General features: G+C 38.5%; 1 protein-coding gene across 2 annotated transcripts in view; it reads right to left on the reverse strand.

Moving 5' to 3' along the window:
- Positions 1 to 383: 383 nt before the first annotated feature.
- The window catches only part of epha3 (EPH receptor A3), a 211,827-nt gene continuing 190,915 nt past the window's right edge, over positions 384 to 21,295 (reverse strand). For both annotated transcript variants that reach the window (XM_031896587.1, XM_002931773.5), the window contains exons 11-17: positions 19,717 to 19,902; positions 17,772 to 17,833; positions 15,855 to 16,064; positions 15,021 to 15,170; positions 11,692 to 11,885; positions 3,589 to 3,744; positions 384 to 969 (exon numbers count right to left, since the gene is read on the reverse strand). In XM_031896587.1, the coding sequence (XP_031752447.1) occupies positions 864 to 969; positions 3,589 to 3,744; positions 11,692 to 11,885; positions 15,021 to 15,170; positions 15,855 to 16,064; positions 17,772 to 17,833; positions 19,717 to 19,902 (1,064 nt within the window). In that variant the 3' untranslated portion in view covers positions 384 to 863. The remainder of the gene's footprint in view (positions 970 to 3,588; positions 3,745 to 11,691; positions 11,886 to 15,020; positions 15,171 to 15,854; positions 16,065 to 17,771; positions 17,834 to 19,716; positions 19,903 to 21,295) is intronic.

Genomic DNA, 21,295 nt, shown 5'->3' on the forward strand with positions numbered 1-21,295 from the left:
TTTTAATTATTTGAATGAGTATTTGAATGCGTGGGTTGGCCCCAGGCTTCAACAGTCAAACAAAATACTGGCAGTCATTCTCCTGAATATCCAGAACCTACAGTTGGAGATAATGTGCCTTGCACTGAATTCAATATAAACCAGAGAGATTTGCACATTATTGCCGTTTGTTTCTGGAGTTATTGGTCCATTTTTCTTTAATATATCACAGATTAACAACACCTATATGGCCTTAACCTGATTAGAATGCCATGATTATTTTTTTAAAATATCTATTGCTATTGGATATTCCAATATACAGTAAACATGTCTGAAGCGATAAAAAACAAAAAACAAAAAAACATTCAAATAAATATTATTTTACAAACGCATGGGTGACTGAATATCGACTATTTCTTTTTGTCTTTAATATTGTAAATAACTCGTTTAACATACCAAAGTGTAACTGGTGTAACAATGTTGGTTAAATATCCTGAAGGTTACCTGTATTTATTGGAAAACCAAAAAATGAGATAATAAAGAACGTCATTCATGTATTTTCTATTAAAAAAAATTGCAAAGAGTTTTGAGTTTTCGCCTCTGTTATCCCTGTACTCGGGTGAAGATGCACCGTTTCTTTCGTATTGCAGGTCTCGTATATCCTCATAATCTTCTGTTCAATCAGATTTTATATGTTACCAAAATGTAACCTTCCTGACTGTGAAATAAAAGAGTTTTTGCTCCTATTTTAAGGCATTATAATTCCAGTACAAGAGTCTGTGCGGGAATAGGATTATTGTCCACCCCCACAGTGTTCTCCTTATAGTTTTTCTAGAGCATGAATTGCACCTTCCATTTCAAATATATCTTCTTGTATATTTGTTTCATACATTAACAGGTCCGTTCTTCTGATATGTTTCAGGAGGTCTGAAGCTACTTAGGGTCTTTTTCCTTGGTCCGGTAATGGTAACGCCAACCGTCTTCATATCACTGAAATTAATATTAAAAAGAAATCAATGTTAAAGTCTTCGAAAAATATTTTGAATGCAGAAAAAAATGGCATGTAAACAGTCGGACTGAGATGGCAGGGGTCCAGCAGAAAACCATGGACCATGGACCCACTCTCAAAACTTTAATTCCTCTCCTCCCTCAAACTCCTCCCTCTCTTTTATCTACATACTATACTCTATTCTTCTATTTATCAAGCTTCCTTGTTCCTATACAGAAATAGGGAATGACCATGAAATAGGCCAAATAGAAGCAAGAGGGCCCACTGACACCTGGGCCCACCGGGAGTTTTCCTGGTATCCTGGTGGGCCAGTCCGGCACTGCATGTAAAAGCTTAAAACATGCATCCTCAAACTATGGCCGTGGGCTGGATATGCCCACCCAAGGTAACTTACCTGGGCCCCACTATGATCTGATGTAAGGACGCAGGGAGGAGCCAGAGGAAACAGCGGGGAGCCGGAAAAAGCAGCGTGGAGTGGGAGGACACGGGGGGGAGTCAAAGGACACAGCAGGGAGCAGGAGGAAGCAGCAGGGAGCGGGTCATAGTATGAGGACATTATAGACTTTAGTCCAGCCCCCCCAACAGTCTGAGGGACCATGAACTGGCCTCCTGTTTAAAAAGCTTAAATGATAGTAACAATTACACATGGGCGAGAAAATTGCAACTTTGCTCTTATGCCTTACTGGCTTACGATGCCTAAAAGGAATTTAGGAGGGGAAAATATGAAAAGAAGAGCAAGGTGGCATGAAAAGTTGTGAGGCCACACTATCAACAAATGCAAATGTTCTCCAACTCATTTCTAGAGATAAAGTAGAAATAATAAATATGGGTTTTTAGATCTCAAGGCAGCATTGCCTGACACTACACAAAATTCCAGGTACAGTATTGGACCCCTTATCCGGAAACCCGTTATCCAGAAAGCTCCGAATTACGGAAAGCCTGTCTCCCATAGACTCCATTTTAATGACATAATTCAGAATTTTAAAACTGATTTTCTTTTTCTCTGTAATAATAAAACAGAACCTTGTAATTGATCCCAACTAAGATATAAATAATCCTTATTGGATGCAAAACAATCCTATTGGGTTTATTTAATGGTTAAATGATTCCCTTTTCTCTGTAATAATAAAACAGTACCTGTACTTCATCCCAACTAATATATAATTACCCCTTATTGGGGGCAGAACAGCCCTATTGGGTTTATTTAATGGTTAAATGATTCCCTTTTCTCTGTAATAATAAAACAGTACCTGTACTTGATCCCAACTAAGATATAATTACCCCTTATTGGGGGCAGAACAGCCCTATTGGGTTTATTTAATGGTTAAATGATTCCCTTTTCTCTGTAATAATAAAACAGTACCTGTAATTGATCCCAACTACGATATAAATAGTCCTTATTGGATGCAAAACAATCCTATTGGGGTTAATTAATGTTTTATTGATTTTTTAGCAGACTTAAGGTATGGAGATCCAAATTACGGAAAGTCCCCTTATCCGGAATACCCTTGGTCCCGAGCATTCTGGATAATGGGTCCTATACCTGTATTCAATTAAAACCTGTACATTTTGCCATAATGTAGAGATGAAGTTCCTCATCTAATTGCGAGTGTGCAAATACCTTTGACTAACTTGCCATAGTACAGAAGAAATTTTACCAGGGCTTACAAAGTGCAAAACAAGGTACAAAGGGCCATTTATTTTTCTGCTCCAGATAGATCAAATAGGAGAATGCAGTGTTTCCTGCATAATATTACGGATACTACCTGTATACTATATTCATGAGCTGTGGGCAATGTATGGGTGAATGTGGGTGAATAGACTCAAGGTGCTACAGAACCTGTATATACTGCCTGCCTATGGAAGGTGTTAAGTACAGGGCTGCCTTGTGCCTCACTATGTTGTCCCCTACACCCTGTTTTAATCTGGTTCAAGGTTCAGAATGCAGACTGTGAAATGGATTGCACAAGGCCCAGCAGGAAATTGCAGTGTGCAATTTCTATTGCTGTTACATTTGTATCTGGAGAAACGGTAAATAACCCATCTTACATTGTGCCAAAGCAGTCGCTGAGGAGGAGGAAACTCTATATTAACAACAACTTTTTATTTGAAGTAACAAACATCCAGTTGTTTGCAATAATTTACTATAGCTACCTGTTAAGGTTTGGAGGTAAAGTATAACAACACTTGTGCTATTTTGTTATTTTGAAGCAAAGCAAAACAAAAACTTACTATACATTTCATTAGAAAGGTTCTGATCCTTTGCGAGGGTTGCTAGGAGGGTTGGGGGCCCCCCTGTCTATTGTACGTTCATTAGACGTCTGTTATAAGTTGTCATGCCTATACATTTCCCATTGGCAGGCGAGGACACCCCCTTGCAAGAGGATATCATTTGTTTTGGGATTTGTTATCAAGTGCAAAAAATTAGCAGTTTATAACCAAAACGCTAAAAATAATAATTATTTTTCTTATTAAAAAGACAACAATTAAGTTAAATGACCAAAGAACTTAAAAACTAAGCTTATTGCCCATAATGGGAAATCATACACATTCTTTATGCGAGTTATATAAATTCTATTAAGCCCTTTGTATTTACTTACTCTAAGGAAATTTTTGCTATTGTTTCGCAGGAACTGTAGGCAACTCCAGTCAAAATATCATGACATGGTCCAGTTTGCAAAGTGTCAACCCAGTCTCCTGTGGGCTGGAATGCAGGAAAGTCAGCACAGTTTTGATCTAGCAGCAGATTTGAGGGCCTGTAGAGGAAAGGAAAATATATTATACTTTGCACATAATCATCCTGCTGGTTATTACTCTAATAAGCGTAAGTAACGATGTGTAGCTGGGAGGTAGTGTGGTTGCACCAAGAGAAAATGAACTGTTGCTTGACCCAGTCACAATTTTGTTCATTTACACCACTTTAAATTATGTAGACATGATTTCCTACCACCACATATAAATAGCATCACTATGGAATATGCTAGGAACAGGTGTTAGTGTTGAGGCTGCTGCCTGCCCAATAAGATGGAAACATGGACATGAATTTATACAGGTTATGTTTATTTTATACTTCATACCTTGTTTGCTATATTAATATATTTCACCAGAGTACTCTGTTTATTTTTATGTGCTCCATGTGTTCCTACTATTTTGGATCCGAGCAATGGTGAAGTGCTCTACCCGTTTGATCCGTTTGGAACAGGTGGATGTAACCAACCTGCCCTGGGTCTAATGCAGTGGTTCTCAACCTTCCTAATGCTGCGACCCTTTAATACAGTTCCCCATGTTGTGGTGACCCCCAACCATAAAATTATTCCTAATACCATCGGAAATATGTGTTTTCCGATGGTCTTAGGCAACCTCTGTTCGACCCCCAAAGGGGTCCCGACCCACAGGTTGAGTACCGCTGGTCTAATGCATATGTACTCTAAGAAACTGCCGCACACTGTGAAGTTTATTGTATTGACTCATTACAAGTGGACATCAAATAAGGCTACTATTTTGTATCATTGCTCCTGAGGAAGCTTGCCATGCAGAACGCGAAACGCAGCAAGCTTTTTTTGCCTTGTACACTTCTCCAAATTGTGAGTAGCCTGCATTGTGCAGCTTTTGTTCTTAATAAACGTTATTACACTATCCTATTGAGGATCCTGGCTCTGCCTTCAATCAAAGTTCAACTTTATTTATTTTGGTCCTTATCCATTGATATCTGGTGAGCATATATACCACTAGTACAAGTGGGTGTAGATTTATCGTGCATACACACACTATTGTCAAGTTGCCTTTACCATCTGCACTATATGTGTTTTATTTTTGAGTTTTCCATGCGCTTCCATTATTGCATCTGTATACTATTTTGGAAGGTTTTCCCCCTCATCCTACATCTTAAAGAAGTAGTTCACCTAAGTTAATTTTTAAAAAGTTATAGAATGGCCAAGTCTTAGCAACTTTTCATCTGCTCTCCAGTTTTTATTTTGTATAGTTTTTGAATTATTTGCCTTCTTCTTCTGACTTTTTCCAGTTTTCCAAAGGGGGTTATGGACCCCGGCAGCCACGGACCCATCTGAGTCTCAATGTAAACTAGAGAGCAGCTGGAATTTGCTAAAAAAGGGTTACATTTACATTTCTTTAAATCTATTTTAGTTTCTTTTACTCCAGTCGTTACTTCCAAATAACAGGATACGTTTAAAGGTACTTTTTTTTCTTATTTTGTAGTAATTTAACACCAAATAGGTACTGCTGTTCACTACAATAAGGGTATCACCTTTGGACTTGTATTTTTCACTGGCAGTATATCTGAGATTCTCAGGACATTTTGGAAGTATTTATGAAGTGCTGCTGCTGGAAAGAATGTGAGACTTTTTTTTTTCCTCTTCTAATTTTCTAGCGTAATCAGCCTTTGATTAGCTCTATCAGAAGCACAAGCCCTCGGAAGGAAAGCATTTGTTTACCTAAGCCGAGGAAAAGCTGATTATGGACGAACGCAGTTAGAGTTAGTTTTCATAATCGATGATTTGGATCAAAGAAAAGCTGCAGTATATGTAGGCCATAGTCCAATGTGGATAGTTCCGCTAAGGGTTGCTGGTTAAAATTGGTTACTTTCCTCCTTGGAGAGGACATCTGGACAGTTTATCAATAAAGAGGAATGTGTCTCTTGCTGCAAAGAGCTTGTGATGTCTCCACACATGCGTCAAGGGAATGCCGAGGTTCTCTTTTTTTAATCATCTGCAGGCATCGACATTTTTGGACCAAGCTCCCAGTCAGAGCTCTGAATGGGAAATTTATGGGGAGGGCGATGTTCATCATGAGCTCACATTTAACTAAACAAATTAGATGGGTTTCCATCCAGGCAGCTGTACGGAGGCCCTGCCGTTTTTCCACCTGATCTTTTACAGCTTTTCATAAATCAGTACCCACCAGGCTACAGACTGCAGTCATTAAAAAGAAATCACTGATATTATATATCTGCTCAGAGGAAAAAGGTAAAGGGAAGAAAAAAGCCTCAGAGCGCCAGCCCTTCTGTAAAATGATATGTATTTTCTAAGCATTTCAAGGCTTCTTATAAAAGCAACGACAGCAATTTCAGTGTCAAGTTTATCCTAAACATACATAGCTAGTGCGACTTATGTATATATTATGCCCCACGTCAAAATAAAGAGTTTGATTTTAATACTGAGAACGCTTTGCTGTTTCGAGTCCGTGATGGATCTGGTTTGAGATTTAAAATGGGAGAGATGTGCGGATCCAGAGTTATTTCAAAAATTCATAGTAGCAGTCTATCAGAGGACTGTCGTTCTCACGTGGCCTAGCAAATACTGCCAATGGTTTCAGCAGAGCCAGGAACAAGGGCCTCTGCCCTTTCATGGAAATAGTCCCACTTGCTTGTCTCTTTATATTCTATAGAGGAGAATACACTATTTTTATGGGGTAATTTTGCCTTTCATCTAAAGGGAGAGTAATTGCACGAAAGTAAAAATTATTTATATGCAAGTTAAATATATTTCTTAATAGCAATTCTTTTATTTTGTATGAAAGGTTTTCATGAAATATTTGTGCAGAAAGCCATGACACTTAAGTATTACAACCATTGTGTTCCAAATATTGGAAAGCTACAGAACAAAAAAAAAATAATAATTCAGAAACCATAGTTACATTGTTTATTCCTTTCATCCCTTCCTTTCCTCCCACTTTACTAACCAGTGTTACGAGGTCAGTATAATGAGCCCCTATCTCACGAAAATAAGACTCTACATAAACATGAAAGTTTTAAATGTGTTTGACAAAAGCGCTTCTGAAGCTGCCGATCTCTGCCTGTGCGCACAACAAATGAAACCAGAGGAACCGAAAGACCTGGGGGAATTACATAAAGTGACGGGAGACCGGGGGAGGGGAAAGGTGGTAGTTGACAGGGTATGGTTTAATGATTTTGGACAGTGCAGCAAATTACTATAAGCCTCCCAAAGATGGTAGCAGAGATTTGGGGTGTTTTTGCACCTCCTGCCTGCCCCCCAAATAGCTATAGGTAGACTAGATACAGCTGTGCCCTAACCTCCCATGTGAACCGTACTCAAAGCATTACGAAGGTAGGTTATAATGCAAAAGGAAAATCTTCCAACTTGGCACTATTCACTTTATAAAATGTAAGCAACTATTTTTTATTGGATTATACAGCGGCGGACTGGGAAGTGCAAGGCCTATCGGGGCTGCTACACCAGGGACCTCCACACCCCCTCAGGGGCCCCACCCTTTGCCAGCCCTTGAGGTAGAGTGTTGTAACAGGGGAGTGACGGGTGGGGATCAGGTCTGGGTTGGCGGGGTCCACTGTGGTCAGTCCAACTCTGGGATTATATTATTATTTATACAATAGGCAGAACATATTTCCTTTGCCGGCCCAATGTACTGGTCTCTTGCTGAACACTTTGAGCACTGGGGTGTGAGATCACCAAAGTCCCATCTAGCAGAACAATGGCAAAGCACCTGTGTTCCTTGGTAGTCACTTCCCTTTCATATAATTGGTAAACACATGGTCTGGAACAGATGCAGCCACTAGTACTCAGAGGTTTGCTCAGGAAGTCATAAAACATTCTAAGCTGTTGTTGCCTACTGCTTGCCATGGACAGAATGTTCATATGTCAGTCATATGAAAGAGAAACCACAGATACTCATCGCTGCAGTTTTCTCTGAGATGACGGCCCTATATGTGTAAACTGACATTTAAAAGAGGCCCTAGCATGTCTACATGTATGTCTATGAAGATTTTCATTCATCCAGGTCATGGTACAGTATATCTAGTATAAATAAATTTAAAGCAACTGGACTTGATTACCAAACAAGTCCAGTTGCTTTAAATGTATTTCTACTAGATATACCTAGCATGTCTAGTTCATCTCTAGTCTCTAAGAAGCGGTAGCATCTCTAGTCCACCTCTAAGAAGCGGCAGTATCTCTAGTCCACCTCTAAGAGGCTGTAGCATCTCTAGTCCACCTCTAAGAGGCTGTAGCATCTCTAGTCCACCTCTAAGAGGCTGTAGCATCTCTAGTCCACCTCTAAGAGGCTGTAGCATCTCTAGTCCACCTCTAAGAGGCTGTAGCATCTCTAGTCCACCTCTAAGAGCCTGTAGCATCTCTAGTCAACCTCTAAGAGGCTGTAGCATCTCTAGTCCACCTCTAAGAAGCGGTAGTATCTCTAGTCCACCTCTAAGAGGCTGTAGCATCTCTAATCCACCTCTAAGAGGCTGTAGCATCTCTAGTCCACCTCTAAGAGGCTGTAGCATCTCTAGTCCACCTCTAAGAGGCTGTAGCATCTCTAGTCCACCTCTAAGAGCCTGTAGCATCTCTAGTCAACCTCTAAGAGGCTGTAGCATCTCTAGTCCACCTCTAAGAAGCGGTAGTATCTCTAGTCCACCTCTAAGAGGCTGTAGCATCTCTAGTCCACCTCTAAGAGGCTGTAGCATCTCTAGTCCACCTCTAAGAGGCTGTAGCATCTCTAGTCCACCTCTAAGAAGCGGTAGTATCTCTAGTCCACCTCTAAGAGGCTGTAGCATCTCTAGTCAACCTCTAAGAGGCTGTAGCATCTCTAGTCCACCTCTAAGAGGCCGTAGCATCTCTAGTCCACCTCTAAGAGGCTTAGCATCTCTAGTCCACCTCTAAGAAGCTGTAGCATCTCTGTTCCACCTCTAAGAGGCTGTTGCATCTCTAGTCCACCTCTAAGAGGCTCTAGCATCTCTAGTCCTCTTCTAAGAGGCTCTAGCATCTCTGTTCCACCTCTAAGAGGCTCTAGCATCTCTAATCCACCTCTAAGAGGCTCTAGCATCTCTAGGCCCCAGTCCCAGTCTATGGCAGCCTACCGCCATCCCTCTGGGGGTAGACACAAGGGTACTGTATATACTTATTTAAATAGTTATCCTCAGCTTCTTTTATTATTTGGCATGACCTCATCATAAAATCTGCTTTTTATAAAAAAAAGGTATTCCCTGCCTTTGTGTAAAATACTTTTTTAAATGGTTAAACATTTCCGAGTTCTTCTGTTTATTTTATTTAAGTCAGAAAGCCAACAATCCATTGGAAGACAAATATCTCATGTGGGTGAAATGCTTTGCTTTAAAGGTGGCTAAAGGTGTCGAGTGACTTTGGCTTCATATCCTATAGTGTAATGTTTGCTGATGGTTTAAGAGGAATGTACAGAGCTGAAAAAACTCCAGAAAGGCTGTGTATGGAGCATGCCTTGTTAAGGTTATTAAATATATTAAGAGAAGGATAAAGACCAACTGTGCAGAATCCCCTAGCCTGTAGCTATATCCTATGTATCATTAATCTCCAGCAGGAGCAGAGGCTAAAGGCTGTTTAACAGAATTACTTTACACAAAGCCACATTTAATTTAACAGTAGCTGCATCCTTTCCAGCACAGTCTGTACTTATCCAAGAGTCTGCTAATCCGCTGACTAATTATTGCCATTAAAAACAGAACATTTTATTTTACTACAGGAATTGATATGCCATTGTTGGCTTCAAACACAAACATATCGCTTTGCCATTCAGAGTTTGCGATCAATGCCGGAGTGACATGAATTACTTGTACCAATCGCTGAGAGATTTACTAAATTGCTTTAGACATAAAGGAGAGATGCAAGTGAATAAATTACACCAGGAGTTGACAATGTGAGTGTCACATCTGATAATGAAACAGGGTTCAGCTGACCGTAAAGAACAGTTAGAAACAGCCCTATAAGATCTTACATTCATTGCTTTGCCTGAACCACCAAGCCTGTCGAAGGACTGAATGAAAGGACTGGACAATAAGGGGAGAGGAGCATTTATGAAGGTGCTGTTTAGGGTACTGTAAATTCAGGTATAATCAGTTAACATGTGCTTACACAGTGAAAATAGCTTCTTGCAGCCCCAGGTGCACGCTGTACCCACTGCCCGGGCAGATAAATACAAAAATGAAGAAAACAGCAGCACTTCGGTTGTTTTGAAAAATGTGAATCATTACTCAGGTGCCAAAGGCAACGTTTCGGGCTTCAATCCAGCCCTTTATCAAGCCTATTAGTACAAATACAAACAAGTGTTTAAATACCCACAGGAAGAGGAGGATCAGTCCATATTCACCTCCATTTAACCCATATACTGCAGTAAGATACTGTCCATTTCAAGATCTGTTCAATTTGTTATATGGGATACATGTCACAGGGCACTTAGTATATTGCATGCACAGGCATTTATCTTGTAATTTATTGTGTCTACTAAATATATTCACGGAATATTATGGGTTAAATGGGGGTGAATATGGGGTTAATTGTCCCCTGAATTTGGCATTGGAGCCAGAGAGATATTTGATGGATGAAATATACTGCAGTAGGATGCTGTCCATTTCAAGATCTGTTTAATTTGTTATATATGTTATATGTGATACATGCCACAGGGCACTTGTTATATTGTATACATAGGCACTTAGTTTGCATTTCATTGTGTGCACTAAATAAATTCACAGAATATTATGGGTTAAATGGAGGTGAATATGGACTGATCCTTCTCTTCCTGTGGGTATTTAAACACTTGTTCGTATTTGTACTAATAGGCTTGATAAAGGGCTGGATTGAAGCCCGAAACGTTGCCTTTGGCACTTCACATTTTTCAAAACATGTTTTCTTCATTTTTGTAAATTCAGGTATGGTATCTATTTCCTGCAATGTTTGGGACCTGGGATTTTCCTAATAATGGCTCTTCGCTTGATTTGGATCCCCAACCAGTGGACCATGTTGGTCACCAACCCCTTGGGTGTTGCTCTCAGGAAGCAGTAAAACACAAGCAGAGCCTCCTGCAGGCTAGCAGTCAACAGGGGTTAACATATAGCCAATCACAGCCCTTATTTAGCATCCCCAAGGAACTGATTTCATGCTTGTGTGGCTCACCAACACATTTTACATCTGAGTGTGTCTCACAAGTAAAAAAGGTTGGAGACCCCTGTAAAGAACATTAAAAAAAACAACCAATAACTTGGATTAATGCTTACCGGTACTTATTTTTTGATATGCTACAGGAACTTTTGCACACCTGTCTACCTTTTACAGTGAGAACTGCGCTGCTAAACTTAGACCTGGATAATATTGAGTGGAACAAAAATATTTTGATCACACATATTCGTGCAACGGCAATACTAGTTTAGACAGAATTGATATTTGCCCTTTTCTCTTAACATGATTATCGGTCCTACCCTTTATTTTTCATTATTATGTAAGCAAGAGCAGACATTTGATTTGATATAATGTATATGTTTTTTTTTTTCCTGTACCTGACTTTATGACATGATATTATGTACTGTTGGAACCCCAAGATCAATAAAAATGTTATTGAAAAAAAAATGCTTACTTATTGTCTATCAAGTACAAGCAACTGTCCTATTATTACAGCCAACATGGTAATCAGTCAACAAATCTGAATTGTTTTATTAATTGGGACTCTATAAGAAATGGCCTATCCAAATTTCAGAGCTTTCGGAATGATAATGGGTTTCTGGATAATAGAACTAGTGATAATGAACTTAAAAATGGGGTCTTGTTGGTCTAAAACCACTGCAAACACTTAATTAACATTCTGGATTGGTGGATGAGCTAATTATTCTTCTGAACGGTCACTTTGAGAAGACATCACCATGATTTGTAAAAATGATACAGACTTTTAAACCAACACCAGAGGCTTCTTACCTTATAGATGCATTGGCAATAACTTTCAGGCTGCTAGGGTTTCGGATTAGTTTATCTAAAATGCTAACAATTTCGTCAAACTTGGGTCTGTTGTTTCTGTCCTTCTGCCAGCAGTCCAACATAAGCTGATATAGGGCCGCAGGGCAGTCCATTGGTGGTGGCAACCGATAGCCTTCTTCCACGGCCTTGATAACCTGGTGACAAGAAATTATTATTAGTACAAGTATGGACAAGAAAGTTTCAAGAAAACAGCTTTCCTATAGGTTTGTTTAAACTACGGAGCTGGAAGGCATCTGGTTTACCTCTATTGCTAATGTGGATCGTATGAAAATGACAGCTTAGTTCATTTTTCACCAAAATATAGGTGAGAACAGAGAGAAAATCGCCATGCTACAGTTTTCACACTATTTCCTTTTTAAAATGCAACTGGCCCTAAAATTATGAGAAACGGTCCCTTTGGAACTTTGTTTTGTAAGGAACAATTTTGTTACAAACAACACTCAAAGGGGATTAGGTAATTACAGATGCACAGTTTCCTCCAGTTATACTAGCCAGATCCAGCCAATCGGCATTTAACATTTACTGTTCTCCTGTGTGAAAGGAAACATCTGATTGGCTGCTGTGGGTTAATAAAATGGGTGCAATCTGTACATCTGTAATTACACAATCGCCTTTGTGATAGAAATAACATTGTTCCTCCTAGGGGTTCTGTACTAATGAGATTGTTTTCTAAAAATTTAGGTAAGTCGGATTTTGGTCAGGAAGCATGCATTTGAGTGTTTTTGGACTGAAATCCACCTGCAATGGAGTAATTCCAGGCAAAATCTGGTTTCCATTAAATGTAAGTCTGCGCAATCAGGTTTGGTTGGTTCTCTTCCAACTGAAAAATGCTGGAAATGAATAACCCATGTATTCCTTGAGCTTTAGGACCCACACGAAAGAATTTTAAATCTTTTTCCCCACAATTTAACCAGGTTTTGAGTCTGTAATCACATTAACTTCAAAGTGCGTTGTCCATAGCTGTCCAGAGTCCATATGTAGACCCTTGGTCCTTAAGCACTCCTGGCTGCCTCGCTGGTTCAAGGCAATGAGGGTTCCTGGGAAGCTCTATGCAGCAAGGTTCAATGAATGTGTCTGAACCACTATTGGGAACTTTCCTTAAACCCTAAACAACTGCAAGAATGTCACCCATTCTTCTTCTAGAAAGATTATTCTGCTGGTATAGACATTTGTTTGTATTACATATTTAGGAAAGTCATCTACTGAAATTAGCTGGAAGTGGTACAACACCATTTAATAAATCAACACACACTTAAAATCTGCACTTGAATTAATTTTATTTTAGCACTTGTATAAAGGCACTGCTTGAAGGCACTTTGATGAAACTATACACCTGGTTAAATATGGATTTAATTCTAACAGGAGTGTATCAAAGTGATTCAAAACTATTCAAAACTATCCCTTGGCCAAAACTAAACTATCCCTTGGCCATAAACATTATACTTAAAATTGAGTTGTATCCTATTTATTATATTAATACAGTGTATATATACAGTATATATATGACTTTGATTCAATAGTTAGTCACTCACTTAATGAAGTTATGTTGATGTAAGCCAACAATAATGTATTAAAAGGCTGGCATTGGAAAGTGAAGCCAAATTCTCTTTCTATGAACAAATAATCAAACAGTGGAAAGGGCCTAGCGGATCATGCATACCTCATTTTTCTAATTGTTGCCGGTGATGTATGAAGAGAAGAATGTGACCTGATTTGAATCTTGCCAATGTTTTAAATCAGTTAATACAATCTAAGACAAATACTTAAGTGAAACGCTATAAATCAGATAAAACCAGGTTAAGGGCACTGCCTTAGATGAACAGCGTACCTCCAAAAACTATTTCAACTGATTTCTACAATTGATGGACATTGCTTAATATTTAGGTTTGTGAGAATTTAATTTTAATAGGAAGCATAAATAAAAACTGGTATGGCCCCAAGTGCAGTTGCAGTCCCTGCAATTCCCCTCCAGTTATTTGTGTTTAACTCCACTTTTATTAAAGGCGCTTGCATCAACATGCATTCCTTGCCCTTCCATATAGTTGTGCTCAGTCCTTCCTGCCTTCCATTTAAAATCGAGCACTGCTGAGCCAATTGATGTAGGAGAACCCTGGAGCTACCGCCACCTTCTGACCAGTTAGTAGCTCCAGGGTCCCCTTCACACCATTGACAATGGGGGAAGCACCTAAAAAATCAGATGCACCTAGGGGCAGATTTACTAATCCACGAATCCGAATCCCGAAAGGGAAAAAATCATATTGTAAACGAAAATTTAGCGACTTTTTCGTCGCCCTCGCGATTTTTCGTATTTGTCGCAAATTTTTTGGCGCCGTTGCGACTTTATCATATTTTGCACGATTATTTCGTCGTCGTGATTTTTTCGTATTGCACGATATTAAACGCCGGAAAAACCAATCCGATTTTTCCGCGACGGCGACGAAAAAGTCACGGAGAATATACGAAAAAGTCGTGACAGTGATGAAAAAATTGCGGAACATACTAAAAAGTCGCAAGGGCGACGAAAAAGTCGCAAAATACCTATCATTATGAAAAAACGCGTTCGGACGCTTTCGGTCTGTTCGTGGATTAGTAAATCTGCCCCCTAGACTAATGTGTAATATGAATATTGGAAGGTGTATGGAAGTGTAATACAGGTTTAAAGTTTACTCCTGGTCAAGGAACCCACAACTATACAGTAAGTCTGGTTTATTCATCCTGATGCAACTTTTAGGCTCGTAGCTAGTGATTATTTTTTGTTTGGCTGATAAAGATTTGCTGTGATGTTTGTGTATTCATGAGTAGAAAAAAAATTCGCAAATATGTTTGTGCTATAATTCCACCATGCATTTTGTTTTGATGGGGGGAAATGGATTTATTTTTCAAGTGGGAGAAAAACACACAAAAAAAATAATGATTGACTGTAATGCATTCCACATAAAAAAAAAAACTCATTTACTCCAATGCATTTTGGCACGAGAAAAAACACAAGAAAAAAGAACCATTGACTCTAATGCATTCAAGTCAGGGCAGTTTCTCTCAACAGCACTCATAGCCATGGAACGTATTTTCTGCCAGCAATTTTTTTACAACAAAGAAGCATCCTATCTGTGATACTGTTTTTGTTCCTCGTTCCAGTGATTCTCTTAATCATCTAAGGAAGGCCATTAACTTGCAAAGTATATCTGCATATTTTATTTTATACATACTGCACATTTGCTCCCCTTATCTCTTTGAAAACGGAAAGAGAGTCAGAAATGAGATTTCCTTACATCTTGGTTGGACATTTCCCAGTAGGGTCTCTCCCCATATGACATCACCTCCCAGAGGACGATACCATAGCTCCACGCGTCACTTGCTGATGTGAATTTACGGTAGGAAATTGCTTCTGGTGCTGTCCATCTAATTGGAATTTTTCCTCCCTGCAAAATATTTGAAGTACAATTTTAAACCCTTGCTTCTAACATGATTACTAGTACTATGATCTCTCACCTTCATCATTTATATTACATATATATGTATAATGTGCAGTGATGCAACTGTGCTTATTATTACTCCCCTTGACTAGTGATGAGCGAATTTTTACGTCAGGCATGGATTTGCAGCAAATGTCCGTATTTTGTCATTGGCAAATTTTTGCAAAACTTCTGCGAGAATTCGCTGCAGAAAAATTCATTGCACAACAAAAAAGCTGGAGTCGCGTCACGTAAAAATTAGCACGGTTATGACAGAATAGGCATGGCCACGTAAAAAAAGGATGTGGGCAACAAAAAAGTTGCGTAATAAACACATTGCTCAGATTTTTCGGCGTTTTCTGGTCGTTTCGCAAATTTTATGGTGAAGCAAAACGGAACAGATTCGCTCATTACTACCCTTGACTGCATAAAGTGTAATGGTTTCTTTCAATCTGCCATTCTAACTAGATTCTGGTTAATCTCATTAATAGAGACTCAATTATTAATTGCATCTACAGCCTAGAAAAAGTAGAATGCGGCCTATAATGTCGAAAACATATATGGCTGAAGACCAGTTAAAAGGTTGACTATAATAGGTCCATATATGCCATAGTATAATTTCAATGAACCTTTGCTTTCATATCTTCTTACCCTTGTAGTATAGGCAGCTTCTGGGTCATCCTCCAGTATTCGAGACAGTCCAAAATCAGAGACTTTGCAGACAAGGTTACTGTTTATGAGAATATTCCGAGCAGCCAAGTCCCGGTGGACATAACCCATATCAGAGAGGTATTTCATACCAGCCGCGATGCCACGCAGCATGCCCACTAGTTGAATGACTGTAAACTGAGCATCATTTTTCTGGAAAAAATGTAGACACTTAATTAGGATGCCAACTGGCTCTTTAACTGTGCCGGAGAAGACAAACCAAATTATATTAAATTAAAACTGGTTTCCAGAATCTCTGTATTATCAGTTACATCTCCAAACAGAGTTAGCGAATGCTTATGGATATTTTCTTTGGAAAAATGGCAGCACTTGTGTTGCAGAGATATGAAAGATGATGTAATTTTCCGTGCACTGAAAAAATGAGCACAAAGCTAACCTACAGATATATTCAATTGCAGATATCATCTAGAAAGAAAACAACATTATTTTTACTGGGTTTTCTCCTGCATCTTGTTGTTTGAAACAGACCAGGCTCTCAGCTTGCCCTAATGCAGTGACAGTGATGTATTCATATACACAGGATGTCTGCCTGCAAGTATGCTGCCCTGGTACCTGGTACTATTTAAGATGTTTACAATCCTTTTATACTAATAGAATCTTGAAAGTCTAGAAAGGGAAATTGCCAATATATATATATATATATATATATATACAGTACAAGCTTGAGTGCATCAACAAAAAAAAAGCAACAGGTAATATAGAAGACCTGGTTTAAGCAGGTATCTGGGCATAAGCTATAATTAATTTGGGTTGGTTTGTATGATTTGGGTGAATTAGGGCCAAGCTATTGTTTTATGCCTAGGGTCTGGTTTAAAAAAAGTCCCAGGAGCATCAACTCTCTTACATTTCTTCTTTTTTTTGTGTGTAGAGAGAATGAAGACAGAGATCGTTAGCTGGATAGCCAAAGATATAAATAAACAAAACTTTATTGCCATTGATCATCTGACCACAATCTTTGGTCTGTGGCATTGTCAGATATATGATTCCATTGCTAGTATACTCTCTAGGTGCAATTATTATTACAGGAAATCAGTGGACTTCCTAAGACACATCACTCATGCAGAATGGGGAGGTGGTTCCGGCAGTGTTGTATTAATTAAATAATATATTACCCTTGGTGAGTGCATTAAGGGAATAATAATTGTGCATAAAACATTTCAAGTGCCATTTAGGCCATTTTTTTGCTGACTATTCTATCCCAAACTCCTTTATATATACAATCACTTCTAAAATATTTCAGATAACTGAAGTTTTCCATCATCTTTTGTCTTCAGTTTTTTTAATGGGTTCTAATGAATATATTAGGAGATCAATGTATAATCCTTCCCTCTATGCATTTCTCTTTGTAGCTTCTATTAAGGTGTTACAGACTCTGCAGATTCTGCTTGTATTAGACTCCTTGATCAGCCTTCATTTTTCTCTTAACACTGATTCCTAAAATATGGCCTCCTACCTATTGACCCAAAGTGGTAGATGGACAAGGTCTCTAATATTTGTCTTGGATATTCTTAAACAACAGGCATGGGACCAGTTATGGACATTTTATGGAAAGACCCCTTATCCAGAAAACCATTTTGGATAACAGGTCCCAGGCAAACAGTAAGGCTTGCATTGAGCTATGTGGAGTGGATTCTAAATTTTGGATAACTAAGCTGGGATGAAAATTCATTTCTAGTGGGACAATTTCCTTATAAGAAGTCAAATATTGCATGATTTAGTGTTTAAATTGTCCTACCCTGTTAGGGTGTGCCCAGCTAATAGAGGCTAAAAACAAATATATACAGTATTTGTAGACTGCAATTCACTGAACTGTGTTCCTACAAAATCAAATTTACTTACGCGCAGAAAACTATCCAGGGAACCATTTTCCATATATTCAGTAACAATCATCACAGGCTTACCTGAAATATAAGAAACTGATTAGTTTATATTCAAAAGTATAATTATCTACCTGGTTTAATTCCAAATTATATATATATATATATATATATATATATATATATATATATATAACATTAAAGAAGATGGCATATGATTTCTTTTGGGTTGTTTTACTACCGTCTATGGGTTTCCTTGAATGGAAAGCACCATGGGTCACCCTGATTGGGCCATTATACTCTTCTATATGTTTGGATGGTAGACACATGTGTATAATGACTTGCAGCACTTTGCACAGTGCTTAATACAAGTCCATGCCTTCTAAAATGTACAATACACAATGAAAGTTATTGGAGTTAGAAGATCATGTGCACATCATGTTCACCCCACACAGATATAGCTTAGATATATCTAGATGATAGCAGATATGACTGTAACAGGCAAAGATCTGCTCTAAAATGTGCTTTTGTGATTACAGTCAAAATATTCCAAAGATCCTCTTTATGAAAGGCTATCACCACCCTATTAATTTGGTTTTAAGGTTATTTGTCTCCAGTACAGTATTTAATACAACAGGTATTAACATCAGCTTCAAACATAGAATAACAACGTAGTTCAAAGAGCACAACATGATAAATGCTCTAGAATTATCTACTTAGTAGAGCATCAGCTTGGAATTCAGAGCAATGTGTGATAGGATTGAAATGGATTTTGTGAAACATAAGAATTATACCACTTGACATAATGATATTTTTTCTAGACACATCATTTTTCTCTTGTCTGGCAATATTGTGTCATGATATGAGAGTTATTGTGAATATACATACACTATGATTTGGATTTAGTCTGCCTTACTAGTTCTTAATGCTTTTAATTACATTAAGTTGATGTTGGTCAAAAGAGATGACTGAAGCTTTACTATGGCATTTTGTTTGGTATCTGGGAGATCAGCGTTAATAGGTTAGATCTTTTGGACCTTGTGGGAATTCCTTCTTGAGCTGCCTTATGATGTCATTATTTGGGAATGCCTCAGCTTACTATAGCGCCTCTGTAAATGATGTTCCCAAAGCATGATTGTTCCACCTAGAGAGGCGAGAGGAGTAGAATACTGGAGGCATCCTAAAGGCCAATTGGTTAAAAAATTAGATACTTTTCACATGTTGGATTTCATGGTGGAAGCAGAAAGCCAAAAGGTTTAAATATCTTTGCTCTAAGATTATATAGATTTCAATAAAAAAGGTTGAATAAATATTAGTGATGAGCAAATTTTTTTTGGCAGGCATGGATTCTCAGCGAATTTCCTCATTTCGCCATTGGCGAATTGCTTCGCGAAACTTCCGTGAAAATGCGCCAGCGAAAAATTTGTTGCACAGAATTTGTATTGTTGCACGTCAAATTGGGTGCGTTTGCGTCAAAAAAGGGTGCGTTCGCATCAAAAAAAGGGCACGGTCACATAAAAAAAAGTGCAGTCATGTCAAGAAAACGCTGGCGACAAAAAAATTGCTTGACAAATGCGTTTCATGCCGTTTAGCGAATTTTATGGCGACGCGAAACGGGACAGATTCACTCATCACTAATAAATATACTTAATTTCCCCTAGCATGTATGCAGGTATTACTGACCCAGCTTGAAGTATTGGAATTGCCTAAGCTGCCACTGTCAGCCTTACTATCTATTGCCTTCATATTGTGTTATAATCCCCATACAAGTAGGTAGAAGGAGGCATGGCTTAGCAGTCTGTGGATTATTATATATACTGCAAATATGTGTGCCAGCCTTTTTTTTGTAACATTCTTTTAAATATAATAGTATTTAGGTAGATGTTTACAGACACCAGAGCTGATAGTAATAAATAAATAAGTACATTTTTTGTGCTATTACTATTAGTAAAATTAGTCATGCTTACTTTTTGTAACTACTCCTTCCAAGCGAATGATGTTTGGATGCTCAAACTGTCCCATAATGCTGGCTTCACTTAGGAAATCTCTCCTCTGCTTCTCGGTGTAGCCGGCCTTCAGCGTCTTTATTGCAACGCTAATCTCCTTTTTTGAAGGCAGTTTCAAGCGCCCACTGCACACTTCACCAAACTCTCCTAAAGGGGAAAAAAGAGAGCGAAAACAAGCCATGACAAAATGAATATTAGCCTTTGTGAAACACAATTCTAAAGAATGCTCTAATAGGCTTTTGACAAGCCCATAACTCTGAATCTCCTAATGCTGAACACATTTAACCATGAAACAGTCATTTACATTTCAGCTTGATAAGCACTGGGTTGTGCGATAAAGCACGGTATACGCAAGTATGGTTTCTAGACAAGATCGCTTTTGAGAACATTCTTCACCCCAAACACAATCCCGCACACCATTGCATCCATTTGTTTCTTGCTTTGATATCAGCCACATTTTCCTGTTACTAAAGTGTGTCAAAGGCAAGATTCATGGACAAGATGGACAAGATTCAAAAGTCTTTTCCACTAATACATTTAGGAGATACGTTTTGTGAATTGAATTGCATCTCACGTGGAATCTCGTCCATGAGTTTTCACTTGAAGAACCTTTTCTCATTGAGTGGAATCAGGCCCAATATCTTCCTTCTTTTATGTTTACAGGGTAACCCTTTTAAAATAAAAAATAACAAAAGTGGTATAAAGGTGATACCTTTATTGGCTAACTAAGATAACCATAGCAAGCTTTCAGAACATTTTAGTTCCTTTTTCAAGCTGATTACCTAAGGAACTAAAATGTTCTGAAAGCTTGCTATGATTATCTTAGTTAGCCAATAAAGGTATCACCTTTATACCACTTTTGTTATTTTTTATTTCAAAAGGGTTACCCTGTAAACATTTTTGACTGGCTAACACGGTACATTACCTTTTCCTGTTCCTTCTTTTATAAATGTATACTTTTGTTCTAATATTAAAAATATCACATTCACTGTAAAATGTGTCTTTATATAGAGGTAGAATAGTCAGTCTAGTATCTCTCTTGCCTTATTAAACCCAATAGTATTCTTTTAAAATTTGAATACAGAATATTTGTGAATGGACTAGAACAGTGATCTCCAAGCAGTGGCTCGTAAGCAACATATTGCTCACCGCCCCCTTTGATGTTGCTTCCTGTGGACTCAAAGTAGGTGCCCTTTTTGAATTTCTGGCTTGGAGACAAGTTTTGGAAGCACAGAGAGTTTTACTCCAAGCAGAGCCTCCTGCGGGCTAGCAGTCCCATGGGGCTACCAAATTGCCAATCACAGTCTTTATTCAGCATCCCCAAAGAACTTTTTTCATGCTTGTGTGGCACCAATATTTTTTATATCTAGGGGGCACATTTACTAACCCACGAACGGCCGAATGCGTCCGATTGCGTTTTTTTCGTAATGATCGCTATTTTGCGTTTTTTTCGGAAAATTTTCGCGACTTTTTCGTTACCAATACGATTTGTGCGAAAAAACGCGAGTTTTTCGTAGCCATTCCGAAAGTTGCGCAAAAT

Source organism: Xenopus tropicalis, chromosome 2, assembly GCF_000004195.4.
Source record: "Xenopus tropicalis strain Nigerian chromosome 2, UCB_Xtro_10.0, whole genome shotgun sequence".
NCBI classification, from domain to species: Eukaryota; Metazoa; Chordata; class Amphibia; order Anura; family Pipidae; genus Xenopus; species Xenopus tropicalis.